Below are 18,671 nucleotides of genomic sequence, written 5' to 3'. Positions count from 1 at the left end.
TTTAACCAAGGTTGACAGCAGTGGGTAACGCTGTGCATTGTCTTTCCACCACTTGAGAGGACAAGCCATGAGTGAGATAGAGGTCTCTTTGCGGTACAAGTCAATGTCTGCATCAATCTAACAAGTGTGCTTTGTTCTGCAGTCCCCATGACTGTTTTTAGTCGTATTCCCCGACTTATATTTCACCTCAGTCTGGCAGTGCCTGCATACCGTTTTTTTCTTTGTTTGTCACCTTTTCTCCTTTTTCGTATCTTTTTAGAAAGAAACCGAAATGCTTCCACACATCCTATATAAGATTCGCTTTAGGTTCGATCATTTCCAGCTCTTTTTCTTCCCCGCTACTAGCAGCACACTCCATTTTTGCATTACTGGATCTGTAGTGACAACAGACGCAAAGGATGATGGCCAGGCCTGGGCTGATGGGAATTGTAGTTCCCACTACCCCCCGTTCGCTTCATTCGCCTGAGCAAACTTTTCTCAGAAATATAGTTTTATTGAGTCATGCGCCAATACAGTAATATTGACAAAAATTACTATTGCGGTATGACGGTATTTACAATATTGTTACATCCCTAATTTTTACTAAAGCTCTATTTTTGTAAATATTAAAGGGTCATATGATTATAATGGTTTTGTACCACTTGTATTGTGTTGTACAAACGCTTCTCCATGGCTCACACGTTATGCTGGTGGTGTAAATATGATCATTTTGCTAATATTCGATTCTAATGGCCTCATTTAACAGATTTTTCTCATGTGCTTATTAAGAGTTGCATGTAAAATTTGACTGCTGGGCTAACTGAACGTTAATATATAAATATATATACACACACACACACAAAATAAGAAAAGAACTTTAATCGTAATCTGTCTCATTTCCTGTTAATTAGCGCAGTTTGACATATGTGAATCCAGCAATCGCGCTCGGATCCGCGACAAATCCGTCGGTCTGAGATCGCCTGAATGAGATGGTCTCTGCTCGATTGAGCAGAACTATTGTAGTGAGAAAACAGAACAATTCAACAAACTAACGACCCAGGCTCTATCACAGTGTATTATGATTGTGTAATAGCCACATATACAGCTATATGAAGAGAGTAGGGCAGGATGTCATTCCTACCAGCAAATATGTGTTTCATGTCTAATACGAAAGTCAAAAGCATGCTGAAATATTACCGAGAGCTGTTTATCCGTTAGGAAAATTGGCTGACGTTACCATAAGTCTTTCTTTATTTTAATCTTTTAATATGTTGTGTTGTTCCTGTTGTTTTGTTCGTTTCTGCACTGAAAGCTCGAAAGTAAGATCAAAGCTGATCTGCTTCATGATCTGAGGCATTCTCAGTTCATCTGTTATTTCTCTCTGTAATTTAAGCCTATAATGCAGAATTCTAGCCAACGTTTCTTTAATAGATTGATTTATCCAATTGATATTTACAAAATTGACAACTGAAGTGAGGCTCTGTATGAGAAAGTCTGACCTCTAATTTATATTTTGGTGACTGTCTCTGGGTTTCAAGATTAAAGTGCACATTATCGCATGATATATATGTAGGCTAGAAAATTTGCACAACTGCTCGAAAGTTTGGGGTCAGTATGATTGTTAAAGGTTTTAAAATAAGCTTTCCTGTTCACCAAGGTTGCATTTATTATATCTTAATACAGTGCACATTGTAAAATAAAATATAAATAAAAATAAATGTAAAATAAAAATAACATAATAGTTGTTTATCACTTAATTTTCTCAGTTATTCCAGTGATTTTAAAGAATAATTTTCAGCTTCATTACTCCAGTCTTTAGAGTCACATGATGCTTCAGAAATCACTCTACAACACAATATTAATTATTATTATTATTATTCATTTTTTCATTCATTTTCTTTTCGGCATATTCCTTTTATTAATCTGGAGTCGCCACAGCGGAATGAACTGCCAACTTATCCAGCATATCTTTAACGCAGCGATGCCCTTCCAGCCGCAACCCATCACTGGGAAACATCCGTACACACTCATACACTGAACAATTTAGCCTTCCCAATTCACCTGTACCGCATGTCTTTGGACTGAGGGGGAAACCGAGCACCCGGAGGAAACCCATGCGACTGCAGGGAGAGCATGCAAACTCCACACAGAAATGCCAACTGATCCAGCCGAGGCTCGAACCACCGACCTTCTTGCTGCAACAGCACTACTTACTGGGCCACTGCGTCACCTATTAATATTATTAATAATATTATTATAATTGCTATTATTATTATTGGTAATAGTAATAAAAGCAATAATGACTGGGGTAATAATTTAATTTGAAACTGCATACAATAAGAAAGCAGTTATTTAAAATTTTAATATGTTTATTTATAACTTTTTTTTACATTTAATAAATGTCGCCTTGATGAACTGAATAGTTTTCCTTAAAAAATGTGGGGGAAAAAAATTAATAAAACTGAACTCAAACTTTTGAACGATAGAGTAAATGTACACACATACACACACACACACACACACAATAAAATTTAGTTACATCACAATTGTATTTTTTTTTAATTGTCAGTTGCGTTAAAAAAAGTTATGCTGAATAAATGACCCGCTCTCCGGCAGTTTGAGACCCCTGGTGTAGACGTTACTTCATGTTAAATCCTGTCTTGCAAACCCTACTCTAGTAAAAGAAGAGTACTCTGTCATTTTGTGGTGAAGTATCCCTTTAAAATGAGTCAGAGTATCATCATTAACACACTTTCTCCTTCCTCTGTTCAGGGCATTGGATGCTACATGTTTCGCATCGACGACTTTGACGTGGTTGACGCCACGATGCACGGTAACGCAGCTCGCTTCATCAACCACTCCTGCGAGCCAAACTGCTACTCTCGAGTCATCAACGTGGAAGGTCAGAAGCACATCGTCATTTTCGCCTTGAGGAAGATCTACCGTGGAGAAGAGCTCACGTACGACTACAAGTTTCCCATAGAAGACGCCAGCAACAAACTCGGCTGCAACTGTGGCGCCAAACGCTGTCGCCGCTTCTTAAACTGAAGATAAGCAGTGCGAAAGGGGAGTTAGACGGGTTCAATCTGTTGAACTGAGGCTGAACGGGGTCGAAGATATTGGTTTCTAAATGACAAAACATCCTTCAACAGGCACATAATCAAACCCTTCTGGAGAATTTAAAAACAACAACTTTTAAAACCGCCGCTGTGGAGCCGTTAATGTCATTCGAGCGTGTTTTCATGTTTCTCCCGATTGTCAGAAGTCCAGATCAGACGAAGGATGATTAATATCTATAAAAACAAGACCCATCAGAAGGCTTTTCCCACCATCAAGCTGCGCCCTTTAGCAAATGCTTAAAGTTGTCAAACGGCTCTCACTCTCAGTCAAAGCAGTTCATTACAATTTAAAGCATCACTGCTTTTAAAAATATGCTCATTTTCCTATTCGCCGACAGTTAAACTGTTGAGTTTTTGCATTTTTAAATTCATTCAGCCTATCAAAGTCTAATATGAGCTCTTTTAGCTTAGCTTAGATCATGGAATCGGATTAGACCATTAGCATCTTTCTCAATAAATTCAGAACAAGCTTGTATGATCAGTTTCCTATGTGAAGCTTGACTCTTCTGCAGTTGCATCGTGTATTTGGACTAACAGGAAACGAAAGTTGCTATTTTTAGTCAGTAGTTCTAGGAACTATACTCTCATTCTGGTGTAATAATCAAGTTATAAGGATTATTTTCATGTGATGGATAGCATTATTGTGTCTGCTGCAGCCATGATATAGTAGCAGACTTCGAAATGATCAACTTTTCCCTCAAATTTTCTGTCCACCTTGTACACAATGTAGCTACAGATGAGTCAAACTTTTAATAGGAAGATCTTCGAAACAGTTGATCAAATTTTTTGAGTTAGATGCTAACGGTCTAATCTGATTCAATGGTCTATGCTAAGCTAAGCTAAAAAAGCTCCCGCCAGACCTGGAGTTTAACTGATTGGATTTAATAATGTTAAAACTCAAAGGTGACTTGCAAAATGAGGCTATTTTCAAAAAAAGTGGAGTGTTCCTTTATACACAAAAGACTGAACTTCAGCCCAGTTTAGACGACTGATGATTAATATTTATAAAAACAAGGCCCTTCGGAAGGCTTTTCCCATCATCATACTCCACTCTTCAGCAAATACTCAATCTGAGTTGTCTAATGGATCTCGGTTCACTCATAGCAGTTTATTACTTTTTAAAGAATCACTGTTTTTAGAAATAAGCTCAAATTTCCTACTCCCCTAGTTAAACTGTTGAGTTTTGCGTTGTTTAATTCATTCAGCCTATCTCAGGGTCTAACAGGAGCTCTTTTAGCTTAGCTTAGCATAGATCATGGAATCGGATTAGACCATTAGCATCTTTCTCAATAAATTCAGAAAGAGCATGTATGAGCAGTTTCCTATGTGAAACTTGACTTCTATAGTTGCATCGTGTATTTGGACTAACAGGAAACGAAAGTTGCTATTTTCAGTTAATAGTTCTAGGAACTATAGTCTCATTCTGGTGTAATAATTAAGTTATAAGGACTATTTTCATGTGATGGATAGCATTATTGTGTCTGCTGCAGCCATGATATAGCAACTTTTCATTTTCTATTTGTCTTCGTGCACAATTTAACTACAGAAGAGTCAAAGCTTAAATAGGAAAATGATCAAAACGAGCAAGATGCTAACGGTCTAATCCGATTCAATGATCTATGCTATGCTTAGCTAAAAGAGCTCTTGCCAGACCCGGAGATCAGCTGAATGGATTCAGTAATCATAAAAATCAACAGTTTAATTTATAAAATGAGCCTATTTTCAAGAAAAGAGGAGTGTTCCTTTCTACATTTGACGAAAACAAGCAGCACAGCAGACTCTGAACTTCAGCCAGTCTTTGTGTGTTTTGCAGCTAAATCATGATTACGTTATGTCCGCTGTTTTGTTTTAATCATCCTTGTTAGAAGCTGAATGTAAGCACGTGCAGCCAAGCGTTCAGAACGTTTTCTTCCCACAGCCTTTAAATGGCAAACATCCACCCCTTTTTCTCATTTCAATAGTGCTGGATTCTCTCAAGATCGCCAACAAGAACCTTTTTGTGTGTGTTCGGACCACCGTAGCTGAAATGAAGATACTCTTTTAAAAGATGTGCTTAATGCTAATTAAATGATGTGATCGTATAATTTCAGATTTTACTTTAAATCACAGTGCTCAGGTCAAGCCCTCAGTATAACCCGTAGATCCTTCATTTTCACTTCACATCATTGAAGCATCTAGCGCTCTGAGGCTTTTATTAAACGTTTTTTTTTTTCTCTTCTTCTTTTAATAATTTATGTGCGTTGGATTTTTACGGACAGGTTAACACTCCATCCGGGCTTTTGCTGTGGTGAAAAGCTGTACAGGCTGGTTTTAAACCCATTGACCTGCCTTGGTGCTCCACCAAACATAAGTCCTTAAGGGAGGAAACGGCTCACTTTGCTTTTCATGTTGCATTGGAGAACTGAGTCCGGTACTGAAATAGCAAAGCAGAAGCAGTTGCTTTCTAACAATGACCCCTTTTTCTCAACATTTTAGCATGTTTGTGCATTTTATACCTCTTGAGAGCCTTGCGTCAAAACAAAAATCATGCCTGGTGAAGCGTATACATATATATATATAAATATATATTTGTGTTTCATTTTTTGTCGTGTAGTAGTGGACACTACTTAAGCTAATCGTGACTAAACGCATCCTCATTACGTCATGGATCGTTCCTGCAATAAAAAAATAAAAAACGTTTATTTTTGCCACAATTGCACATACAATTGGAGCTCTACGTTTATCTAGGGAGATAGAAACTGCTTAAAGTGTCCTATAGCTGTAGGACTGCGAAGGCGATGTGTATACTGGTGACTTACAAAATCTATATATATTTATAGAAACAGAGTTATTGAAACTGTTGGCCGTCGGCACCTTAATTTTCCTTGAAAGATTCGAATTTTGTTCTCTTCTTTGCGTAGGGAAAAAAATCAAGCTGACGCCAGCGTATAACAAGACTGTAGGAGCGCTCTATTTATTCCTGTTCGTCTCTATATGGGAGTGTCTACTCCATAGGTCTGTGCTTTTTGTATGTGACCGAGGTCTTATGGGATTTTCTTCAGGTCTTTCTTTCTTTTTAAAACCTTCCACCCCAATTTCCGTTCGTTAACTTGAACATTGAGGATGAGTTCTTGCAAACGTGGCCTTTTAACCAGGTGTTGTTTTGAGCCAGCTGTTCTTTTATAAACGTCTTAGTCTTGCTTTTAGTTGACTTTCTGAAAGGAGGAGTTTCCCCGATTGCATTGTCGTCATTTCTCTTTCATCTCTTAGTATTTCGTGTGTAGGAGAACTCCGGATCTCAGATTTTAATCAAACCACCCCCAGACTTGCAAGGATTCTACCTCAAGCTGTTCAGACTACGTCGAGTAATACTAATGCAAAGCTAGAGTTGCGGAGTCGGCTCGTGTGCAATGAAGGAAGCAAAGCACTAGTCAGGACCTCCTGTGGTGATGCGTCTCCCAGAGCTTCTTGGGGGGGAAAAAAGTCAAATCTGTCTGTTCCTGTGTAGATTATTAAAAAATAAAAAATGTAAAAACAAAAAAACAGCAACAACATTGTGTTGATAAAGACTTCAGATTTAAAAAAAAATGTGTCTTTGCTACCTTGTACAAATGACCCCTGAGTTGTAAATAGTTGTATACATATTTCTAAACCTGTTTAATTTTTCTATGCACTTTTTTATTTATAATGTTTTGCTTAATAAAGATGTACAATGTTTGAACAAAGTTCAAGATTTATTTTTCTTATTTAGATGAACATTCAAAAAACATTGATTGTGCACAGTTATGAAGCTGGACAAATATCAAGACGTTAGCTCAATTTCCCAACACTCACCGGCCACTTTATTAGGTACTCCTTACTTCCACCGGGTTGGACCCCCTTTTGCCTTCAGAACTGCCTTAATCCTTCGTGGCATAGATTCAACAAGGTACTGGAAATATTCCTCAGAGATTTTGGTCCATATTGACATGATGGCATCACAGTTGCTGCAGATTTGTCGGCCGCACATCCATGATGTGAATCTCCTCTTCCACGACATCCCAAAGGTACTCTATTGGATTGAGATCTGGTGACTGTGGAGGCCATCTGTCTACAGTGAACTCATTGTCATGTTTAAGAAACCAGTCTGAGATGATTTACGCTTTATGACATGACGCATTATTCTGCTGAAAGTAGCCATCAGAAGATGGGTACACTGTGGTCATAAAGGGATGGACATGGTCCAACGTTTCTCCAATCTTCTATTGTCCAACTTTGGTGAGCCTGTGTGAATTGTAGCTTCAGTTTTCTGTTCTTAGCTGACAGGAGTAGCACCAGTGTGGTCTTCTGCTGCTGTAGCCCATCTGCCTCAAGGTTGGACGTGTTGTGTGTTCAGAGATGCTCTTCTGCAGACCTTGGCTGTAACGAGTGGTTATTTGAGTTACTGTTGCCTTTCTATCAGCTGGAACCAGTCTGGCCATTTTCCGCTGGCATCAACAAGGCATTTGCGCCTGCAGAACTGCCGCTCACTGAATATTTTCTCTTTTTCACACCATTCTCTGTAAAACCCTAGAGATGGTGGTGCGTGAAATTTCCAGTAGATCAGCAGTTTCCGAAATGACCAGCCTGCCTGGAACCAACAACCATGCCACGTTGAAAGTCACTTAAATCACCTTTCTTCCCCATTCTGATGCTCAGTTTGAACTGCAGCAGATCATCTAGACCGTGTCTACATGCCTAAATGCATTGAGCTGCTGCCATGTGATTGGCTGATTAGAAATTTGCATTAACAAGCATTTGGATAGTACCTTATAAAGTGGCCGGTGAGTGTATGTTGAGTGATATAAGAATATAAAATGAATATAAATAAGCAAATATAAAAGTTATAGAAATTATTAAAGAGTTCAGATGAATTGTTATGCGGTGTTAGTAATTATATACATGCAAAAGTAAATCTGTTAAGATGAACTTATAAAAAAACAACCGCCAGCAGCGTCTGGAAATTTATTGTGAGAGTAACGGCCTTCATATCAATTCCAGACTTGCACATGTGTTATCTATTAGGGTTTGCGTGCCTTTTTCGGTCAAAATTCTCTAGTAACCTTACCGTACTGGATTTAGTTTACCCATGAAGTGTGTGCTTTTAAAGAGAAATCAGCCAGGAAAGAAATTTAGCTGTTGGCAAGGCGCAGGTATTTTCGTGCTTCAGCAAAACATAAATGATTTTAAACAGAAACCTTCATTTAAAAAAAGTCACTTTTCTGGCATATATTTTTTTACTCATAATCCCAGTAACTGTTCACTTTTATTTAATTGACCACAAAGGACCACTGTTTCAGCTAAAAATAATTGTTTTTTTGTTTTTTGTTTTGTTTTGGGACTTGGAAAAAAACCAAACAATAAAAAATACATTTTACATCTGGTGTGCCCAAACCCCGTCCAGGAGGGCCGGTGTCCTGCACAGTTTAGCTCCAACTTCCTTCAACACACCAGTCTGGAAGTTTCTTTTATATCTAGAAAGAGCTTGATTAGCTGGTTCAGGTGTGTTTAAATGAGGTTGGAACTAAGATATGCAGGACACCGGCCCTCTAGGACCGAGTTTGGACACCCCTGCTTTTGATTTAACCAAGAATGAGCCAAGTGAAAGCATAATGTATTTGTTTTTTATTAAACTATTCCCCCCCAAAAAAACATCAGAATAGTGTTATAATCTTTTTGAAAGATGTAAAAAACACAGTGACTGCTAGCCAGTTTTGAATTAAGCATTACACAGCGGGGTTAGTTGTAACAGGGTGTTATAATTAAGCCACACACTGTTGGACGCCAATTAAACCAACAAAATAATTGTAGAATCTTGTGTGTAATGTTGAGAACTTTTTTAAATAAAAATAAAATACATTTTATTCATAGAAAAAAGATACTGTATTGATGATAATGCAAATAAATCCAAATGTGTTTATCCAACAGAGAAATACTGTAAATAATCATACTGTGCTATGTAGAATAGAAATAAAAATTGTGTTGAGTACTGAGGAAATATACTGTACTATTTAAAGAAAACTGAATTTAAATTGTGTGAAATCCGACTTTATAAGCACATCTTACAACTAACCCTCTGTCGGTTACAACTTGCCCCGCAGCTGGGGTTAATAATAAATGTTTTACTCCTGGCACTTTTGGCAATACTGCACAGAAACCATAGGTCTGGCTATCATAATTCCAGTGCTCATTTGTAGCAGAGTCTTGTGTGTTGTTGGTTTGTCTAACCCAGGGGTGGGCAAACTCTGTCCTGGAGGGCCGGTGTTCTGCATAGTTTAGCTCCAACTCTAATCAAACACACCTGAACATGCTAATCAGTGTCTTCAAGATCACTAGAAATCCATAAGCAGGTGTGTTTGATTAGAGTTGGAGCTAAACTGTGCAGGACACCGGCCCTCCAGGACAGAGTTTGCCCACCCCTGGTCTAACCCCATTACTTTGTTCATTATTTGACCAAAACCAAAAAGCGTTACTTTGTTCCCCGCTCTCCCCTATGCACATCTTGGCATTTCCATCAACTGACTTTTTCATGCGCATATCCATAATGCGCACAAAAATAGGTGGATGGAAATGTAGCTGATAATGATATTTGGTTTTTGGCCCTTCATACGAAAAAGTTCATTTCAATACTGACAATGTGATTGTGCAAACTCATATACATTCACAGAGCATATTTACAAACTAGTTGCATGTCAAACAATACGTACGTACAACATATAATACTGCTGTGTGTTTGTAATACCACGGTAACTATTCTTCTACGCCAACAGAAAGCTTTGCCAAAATCTCCACCGCATCGTTGCGTCCGATGGTGCTCAGCATCTCGGCCAGGTCTCCCACGGTCCAGTCTGGATTTTTGGTGACGGCACCCTCCAAAACGGCGACCAGGGGGCTTTTGTGGTCCTTCATGGAATATGCGTAATTGATCCAGGCGAAGGAAAAGGAGCACTGACTGGCAAGGTGACGTGTGTTTTTAACCCCAGCGATGTCTGGGTCTAAAACAAACACCAGCTCCTCAAGAACATCCAGATTGTTGAGCACTGTACTCAGAGGCGCATTCTGGACCCCAGGAGCTGTAAACAGAATTAAATGCAGGCATTTATGGAAAATCACTAACTTCCCTTTGGGAAAATTACTGTAAACTGAAAGGATTGGTGGAGAGTCACGTCCACTCATAGAAATAAAGGCTCTTTATTAGAATCTGTGAAGAAACCTTGGCAAGAGTTTCTATGAAGCATGTGTTTATATAACGTTAAGAGTGTTCAAAATGTATTATAATGCACAAGATTCTAATCTTGACATTTTTATTGTTAAGATCTGAAGAAGTTTGTATTACAAATTAGTGTTTTACTGCTGGTCATTTTAACATTTAAAAATCTATGCTCATAATAGAGTAATACTTTAGTACGGGGAGTCGGGGACAAATTCTCACAAGCCAATTACTTTATTAGTTTACATAGTGGCTGTTTATACTTATACTGTATAATACTTTTTTTTTTTTTAAGTTTATTTATATAGCACATTTCATACACAATGGCAATTCAAAGTGCTTTACATAAACAAGAATAAAAGAAACAAGTAAAATAAAAATAAAAACAAATAATAAAAATGCATAAAAACAAAACAAAACATAAAAACAGGTAAAATGTGATATAAAAGAATGAAGAAGAAGAGAAAAACATAATAGTGCAATCTGTCGGACGCAGCACAGTGCTCATTCAGTAAAGGCACAGCTGAACAGATGTGTTTTCAGTCTTGATTTAAATGAGCCTAATGTTGGAGCACATCTGATCATTTCTGGAAGCTGATTCCAGCAGTGAGGAGCATAGTGGCTGAAAGCCGATTCACCCTGCCTTGACTGAACTCTTGGAACTTCTAGTTTATATGATCCTAAAGATCTGAGTGATCTGTTAGCTTTGTATTGAGTGAGCATATCTGTAATGTATTTAGGTCCTAGGCCATTTAGTGATTTATAGACCAGTAATAATACTTTAAAATCTATTCTGAATGTAACTGGGAGCCAGTGTAAAGACCTGAGGACAGGTGTGATGTGCTCTGATTTTCTGGTTCTGGTCAGAATTCTGGCTGCAGCGTTCTGGATGAGCTGCAACTGTCTGACTGTCTTTTTAGGAAGACCAGTGAGGAGTCCATTACAGTAATCCACCCTGCTGCTGATAAAAGCATGAACAAGTTTCTCTAAATCTTCACTAGAAACAAAGCATCTGATTCTTGCTATGTTTTTGAGATGATAGTATGCTGATTTACTGACTGCTTTGACATGACTGCTGAAACTCAGTTCTGACTCCAGTCACACCAAGATTCTTGACCTTATTTTTTGTCGTTTGACCTTTAGTGCCAAGGTACGCATTTACCTTGAGAACCTCATCTTTGTTTCCAAACACAATCATTTCAGTTTTCTCTTTGTTTAACTGAAGAAAGTTTTGGCACATCCAATTGCTCATTTCATCAATGCATTGGCAGAGGGTGTCAATGGGGCTGTAGGCATTAGGCAGTAAGGCTAGGTAGATCTGAGTGTCATCAGCATAGCTGTGGTAGGAGATTTGGTTCTTTCTCATTATTTGGCTCAGAGGGAGCATGTAAAGGTTGAACAGGAAAGGTGCCAGAATCGAGCCTTGTGGGACTCCACACGTCATGGGTGTCCACCTCGACCTATGGTCACCTATACTGACATGGTAACCTCTACCTTCAAGGTAAGATCTAAACCATTTGAGGACCGTGCCAGATAGCCCAACCCAGTTTTCCAGCCTATCCAGAAGTATGCTGTGATCGACAGTGTCAAATGCAGCACTGAGATCCAACAATACCAGCACTGTTATTTTACCTGAATCTGTATTTAGGCGTATATCATTGATTATCTTTATAAGAGCGCTCTCTGTACTGTGATGTGCTCTGAAACCAGATTGAAAATTGTCTAAACAACCCCTGAAGTTTAAGAACTTGTTAACCTGGTTAAAAACAAGTTTTTCAATGATTTTGCCAATGAAAGGGAGATTTGAGATTGGCCTGTAATTGCTCAATAGGGTGTTATCCAGGTTGCTCTTCTTCAAGAGGGGTTTAACAACTGCAGTTCTAAGTGAGGTTGGAAAAATCCCTGATAGAAGTGAAGCATTTACCACTTTTAGAAGATCCACTTCTAAACAAGTAAACACCGTTTTGAAGAATGATGTGGGGAGCGTGTCAAGACTGCAGGTTGATGTTTTCATAACTTGCACAATCTCTTCTAAGATTTTGCCGTTAATTGCCACATTATGTCTGATTTCTTAAGTTGTGGTTGAGCTTGTTTGATATCGACAAAACTTGGCTGATTGGATGAGCTGATTGCCTTTCTGATATTATTAATCTTATCAGTGAAGAAATGAGCAAACTCATTAAATTTGCTTTCAGAGAGGAGCTCACTTGGAATCCGACTGGGGGGGTTTGTGAGTCTCTCTATCGTTGCAAAGAGTGTACGAGCATTATTTAAGTTGCTGTTTATAAGGCTTGAAAAGAAAGTCTGTCTAGCACTGTTTAGTTCCATATTAAAGGCATGAAGACTGTCTTTATAGATATTATAATGGACTACTAGTTTCGTCTTTCTCCACATACGCTCAGCTTTTCTGCACTGTCTTTTCATCATTTGTACTCTCGGTGATCTTGTCCAAGATCCCTTTTGCCTGCCAGTCATCTTCGTGACTTTAACAGGAGCGATGTCATTTATGACATTCTCAATTTTAGAATTGAACAAATCAAGTAGAGAATCAACAGAATCTGCAGATATACTTGGTGCTAGCGATATGGCCTTCATAAACTGCTCACTAGTGTTCTCATTTATGCATCTCGTTCTGACAGAGACAGATCTGTCTTTAATAGCTGGAGTGATCAATATATCAAAGAAGATACAGAAATGATCAGATAGTGCCACATCCTTAACAACAGTCGATGAAATGTGTAAACCCTTAGTTATAAGTAGATCAAGAGTGTGTCCACGATTGTGTGTGGGTCCTTGAACATGCTGAGTCAGATCAAAAGTGTTAAAAACAGTCATCAGTTCTTTTACAGCATTGATTTCTGGATTATCAATGTGAATATTAAAATCCCCAGCAATACTAAAATAATCAAATTCAGAGGTTACTATTGATAACAGCTCTGTAAAATCCTCAATAAAAGCTGGAGAATATTTTGGAGGTCTATAGATAATGATCAGTAAGATGCGTGGAGCACCTTTTAGTGCTATACTCAGATATTCAACGGACAAATAGTCACCAAATGACACTTGTTTACATTCATACACATCTTTAAACAGGGCAGCGATGCCCCCACCTCTCCTATTAACTCTGCAAACACTCAAAAAGTCAAAGTTTAAAGGAGCTGCTTCATTCAGAACTGCTGCGCTGCAACTGTCATCTAGCCAAGTTTCATTTAAAAGCATAAAATCAAGACAATTTGTGTTGATAAAATCATTGACTAAAAGAGACTTATTGTTGAGTGATCTGATGTTTAAAAGCGCTAACTTAACAGTTTTAGCTGTTTTTTCTATAGTAGTCTCAGATCTACATTTAATAGACACCAGATTTGAATGATTTGCTAGACGGCCTGATGAAGTCTTTGGTTTTCTGTTACTTAACACAACACATATCTGCTCAGAGAAAGCTACAGACACACTGGGTTCCTGCTTGTTCTGAAAACATTTGATAAAGACACTGTTATCTAAGCAGGTCCCCGACACACATCACAGAGAGCTCTTGTGTTCACCAGCTGAAGATGGGGCGTTGTTGTTTGGGCCCTGGCGGTGTGATCGGAGGGCTCTTCCAGGTGGGCTCATAGGTGGTTGTGGAGCAGGCCGCTTTTTGGTTGGTAACTGGGGGCTTGCGGCAATGGAGTGTGAAAGTTTAGTTCCAGCATACACCAGTTCCTCCATCTCTTTTGAAAATCCCAAGAGTGGTGAACATTGTGACAATGAGAACGTGTCCGGTGACAGAGGCTGTGCATCTGGAGATTCTGTCTGCAGAAATATGTTTTCCTGAGGATCATTTTTGAGTGACGAGACTTGATGCTGTTCTGATGCGTCACAGTCTGCCTGTGTTGAGCAGAGGGCAACTGATAGTGTCTCTATCAACATTGGGTGTTTTGGCTGCGTGGCATTACCACTGTCCTTGGGTGATTCGCCAGCCACAAGTCCACTCAGGAGCTGATTTGAGGTCCTGTGGTCATCCGGACATTTGCTAGGTGTGTGTGTACAATTCAGTTCAGTGGCATACACAGCTGATGGATGATTGAGGGAGAAAAAAATATTGTCCTTTAGCACCTTTGCACCAAGCTTGTTTGGATAAAGGCCGTCTGATGTAAACAGCTGTCTTTGGTTTCAGAAGAGATTGAAGTTGTCGATGAAATTCAGTCCTTTCTTGTTACATGTTTTCTGTAGCCATGCATTTAGACCAAGAAGCCGTGAAAACATATTTGTCCCTCTTGCAGGGAGTGGTCCACTTATGAACGGCTGAACCTTCAATCTTTCAACTGTTTCCAAGAGCTCACAGAAATCTTTCTTGAGCAGTTCTGACTGTTCCTTCCGAATATCATTCTTCCCCACATGGATGATAATCCGTTTTGCAGTACTGTGCTTTTTCAGAATTTCTTCAAGTTCTTTGTTTACATCAGAAACTGTTGCATGAGGAAAGCAGTATGTCATTGTAGATCTGCTCCTGAAATTCTTGATTATTGAATCTCCTACGACTAGTGTTCTTATCTCCGGTGTGATCGGAGCAGAATGCCGCTGTCTAGTCGGCCTTGAGCCTCTGTTCCATGCTGAATTAGTTGCTGAATCATGCGATCTCTGTCTGACTGCATTTGGGGATTCTTCACCCATATTACTCAAAACTTCATATCTGTTCTGAAGCTGTATTTGAGTCCGAGCTGTATTTGGGGTAGAAGACGCTAATGCGGCAGCGTATGATCTGACCCCACGAGTACCCTTTGGTCTCGCACCTTGTTTATGCCAATGCTCATTTTCAACAGTTCTTTTCTGTTTTTCTGTGCTCAAAACAGTAGCAGGAACAGATTTTTGGGACTCACCGGCTGTGTGCTGAGAGAATCCACAATGAAGCTGAAGTTCTGGTCGGATCGCAAGCAACTTCGTTTCAAGAACTGCAATCTTTTGTGGCAGTTTGTGGCAGTTTGTACAGCAGTGAGAATCTGAATTAATCCGATCCAGAGGCATTTTCACAGCCGTGTCTTCCCGTCTCCGGAATGTAAGCAGCTGATAGCTGGTAGCGGGAGGATTGTTTAGACGGTAATTCCCCTCTTGTTAGTAAAGCTATATTCCAGAAAGTTTGTAGAATCGATGCTGGTCTTCAAGCCGTGTTGTTTGAGCACTGTGCTGATAGGCTCAAGTTAAAATTAGGGTATAAGATATAAAAGCAAGAGTGCGAAGAGTGGAGCAGTGGGCAAAGACGTCCGAACAGTAGCAAAGCAGGAAGTAGACTAATACATGACCATTAGTCTATGTTCTTCTACATTCCATTACCTAAAGTTAAAATTTTCTGTCATCACTTACTGAACCTCCACTTCTTCCAGACATTTTTGAGTCTGTTTTTCCTGTTGAACACAGAATAAGATATTTTGAAGAATGCTGGAAACTGGTAACCATTGACTTCCATAGTAGTTCTTTCCTCTACCATGAATGTCAATGGCCCCTTTCACACATACAGACCTTTCCGGAAAATTGCCGGCAATTTTCTGGAAAGGTGTGTATGTGTAAACAGGCCCTTTTAGAAAATACCGGTAAATTCGTTCTGGATATTTTCCAGAAAGAGAAGTAACATTACCAGTAATTTGCCGGAATGCTGCTCTGTGTGAAAGCAGAAGGACTATTCCTTCAGGAAGAACGCAGAAGGAAGTGCTGATGTGAGACGTTTACTTTAGCCAATCAGAACAATTCCTTAACGTCCTCGCCTGTGTGAACAGCGCTTTTTTTTTTTAATCTACCGGTAAAGTCGTTACGGACATTTTCCAGATATTTACCGGTATCACTGTGTGAAAGGGGCTAATGGCTCTCGGTTTCCAACATTCCTCAAAACATCTTCTTTTGTGTTCAACAGTGCAAAGAATTTAATAAAGATTTAGAACTACTTGAGGGAGGGTAAATGGTGAGCAAGATTTCATCTTTTGGATTGAATGCCATGGCAGTACTAGCTTTTTGTTTTATTTTATGTTTATTGTGAACACTCAATTGAGTACAATCATACAACATTTCAAGGTACATTTGAATCTCAATATGTGACCTTAAGTGATATACAATTTACGTACATTACTGTCAAGTGTACTAACTATACATATTACTCAAATTTTGTCTTATCCTAAAAATAAGTAAGGCTACATATATAAAGAATTATATTACATTATAATGTTTTAAAAATGCTCGTTTAACTCTTGTCAGGATTATTTATTACTATTATGCCTGCATTTTAATACATTTAGTAATACCCCTGTGAACCACTATATATTCATGGAATTTCATGCATACTGAATCTTGTGCTACATGCACTTGAGTGCGAGCGTTTCAGGCTGTGATTCGCTTACTGTAATGGCCACCAGTGTCGCTAATAATGGGTTTCCACATTCTACATATACCTCCTTTAAAGGGCACCTTTTATGCCCCACTTTACAAGATGTAAAATAGGTCTCTGAAGTTCCTAGCATGTGTATGTAAAGCTCAAAATACCTCACAAATAATGTTTTATAACTCTTTGAAACTGCCCCTTTTAGAGTTTTGATCCTAATTGTGCCGTTTTGGTGACTGTCGCTTTAAATTCAAATGAGATCTTTTCAAAAGAAGGCGGAGCTACAAATACCTGTGTGTCAGAATAGTGGCAAATTCAAAAACAAGACTGACGTCCTATGCTATTGAGTGAGAGATCGTCACTAGTGGGCGGGGCTTTCCCTCTACTGATGACACGTACAGAGGGAGAATGTCAATCAAAGTGTTTCTGCAGACTGTTTTTATCAAGTGTGATTATAAAAAAATAAAATAATACATTTGTATCATTATAAGCTGGTTATATTCACAGACTGCTGCCACACAACTGTGTTTAAACCCCTAATAGAAGTGACTTTTGCATAACAGGTCCGCTTTAATATCAACATGAGTTTCTTTTTTGTCCATTTATTACAATTTTCAATGTAAAGACTGACAGGATGTTCGAAAGCTTACTTTTAAAAGGATCAAATTCAAGAGTCAAATTCAACTTTTTTTTTGTTGGCATAGTACTCACCTAACAGATGCGAGGGTCCAGTCGTTTGATCCTTTTTACTGGTTTCTTTGATTACGTTGTATGCGACGTTCTGTTGAAATCTTTCTAAGCCCTTTTTAGTCAGGCTTTCCCGAACTGCTCCATTGCAACATTTTTGAAATTCTGTTGAACAACAGAGAAGTTCCACGTTACTCCCTATTTAATAATCATGTTGAATCTTGCTTCACTCTTAACAATGATGAAGTTTTCAACCCAAATTTGGGTAGAGTTGGGTTTGTTTACATTTTTAACCCAAATTTGAGTTAAAAACAAACATGTTTGCTTTACCATATTCATATAGTAGCACTCAAGACTTCAATGTAGCAATTACAATAATGTGATACAAAAAACTGTTTACACTAAACTATTAAAAAATGCTGCATTCGAAACAAACAATTTGTGTTGGGTCAACATGGAGTTAAGTGAACTTGCAAGTTTTTACTAATTTTAATAGATTGAACATAAGTTGTCCCCCCAAAAATCAAGAATTGTGTTGCTTCAGCTCATTTTAACTAGGTAGTCTGAACAAATGTCATATTTGAGTGTAAAATTGAGGATTATAAAGATAACTATAACCAAGGCTTAATTTGTGCCGGAACACGCCGAAAGCATCGTCAATGCACCGTGATTCACAGAGGTATCGAATTTAAATAAATTGATAGCATGATAATCATAACTTAATTCGTAAACGAACCGAACTGTGAGACCAGTGTAGGTTCACACCTCAATAGTCCGGATCCGACACCTCTGAAATCTGATCCGGCACCTCATTTTACCGATCCCCCTCCTTCCCCGTCTGCTGTTCACTTTTACTTTCTACCGCTACTCCCCAACTCGCTTCACTTTCCCCTTCGCCATCCAATGCCCCGCCATCCCCTTCTTGCACTTCACTTTCATTCGCAACCAACCCCGCCCCAACCCCCCCTCTCCACTGCTATAAATGATTGGTGCTTTTTAAAGAAGGGTGGATTCTGATTGGCTAATTTGGTATCTGTGTTTCCATCCACCTATTTTTTATGTACATTTTGGATATGCGCATAAAAAACAGTTGATGGAGACCAAGATGTGTAAAAGTTTTGAAAATGCGTGTAAAAAATGTATGCGCATGGCTAAGCAGGGTAAAGATTTTACTCTAAAAGATAGATGCGCGTAAACTATCATAGAAACTTTTTTACAGAACAAATTCCAGTATGCACGTTACAAAAGTAATTTTTGTTATAAGAGATCATCTGTTAATGAAAATGTGTGTGAATGGAAAAACCAGCAGGCTGAGCACACTGTTAAAACATCT

At 38.7% G+C, this 18,671-nt stretch overlaps 2 protein-coding genes across 7 annotated transcripts in view; one reads left to right on the top strand and one right to left on the bottom strand.

Moving 5' to 3' along the window:
- Positions 1–6,802, top strand: part of kmt2bb (lysine (K)-specific methyltransferase 2Bb) — an 86,630-nt gene extending 79,828 nt beyond the window's left edge. For both annotated transcript variants that reach the window (XM_009291876.5, XM_002664671.7), the window contains exon 37: positions 2,752–6,802. In XM_009291876.5, coding sequence (XP_009290151.1) covers positions 2,752–3,027 — 276 coding nt within the window. In that variant the 3' untranslated portion in view covers positions 3,028–6,802. The remainder of the gene's footprint in view (positions 1–2,751) is intronic.
- A 1,716-nt stretch (positions 6,803–8,518) lies between these two features.
- The window catches only part of igflr1 (IGF-like family receptor 1), a 19,251-nt gene continuing 9,098 nt past the window's right edge, over positions 8,519–18,671 (bottom strand). Inside the window, exons 6-8 of one of the 5 annotated variants that reach the window (XM_073923327.1) lie at positions 17,363–17,503; positions 9,513–10,168; positions 8,705–9,345 (exon numbers count right to left, since the gene is read on the bottom strand). In XM_073923327.1, coding sequence (XP_073779428.1) covers positions 9,846–10,168; positions 17,363–17,503 — 464 coding nt within the window. In that variant the 3' untranslated portion in view covers positions 8,705–9,345; positions 9,513–9,845. Of the gene's footprint in view, positions 10,169–17,362; positions 17,504–18,671 lie in introns of all 5 variants that reach the window. The other 4 variants (XM_073923326.1, XM_073923324.1, XM_073923325.1 and 1 more) reach the window with 4 other exon arrangements.

The sequence above is a fragment of the Danio rerio genome, chromosome 15, assembly GCF_049306965.1.
Source record: "Danio rerio strain Tuebingen ecotype United States chromosome 15, GRCz12tu, whole genome shotgun sequence".
NCBI lineage: Eukaryota > Metazoa > Chordata > Actinopteri > Cypriniformes > Danionidae > Danio > Danio rerio.
Note: the sequence above shows the minus strand (reverse complement) of the source record. Positions and strands in the feature narration are given on the sequence as shown.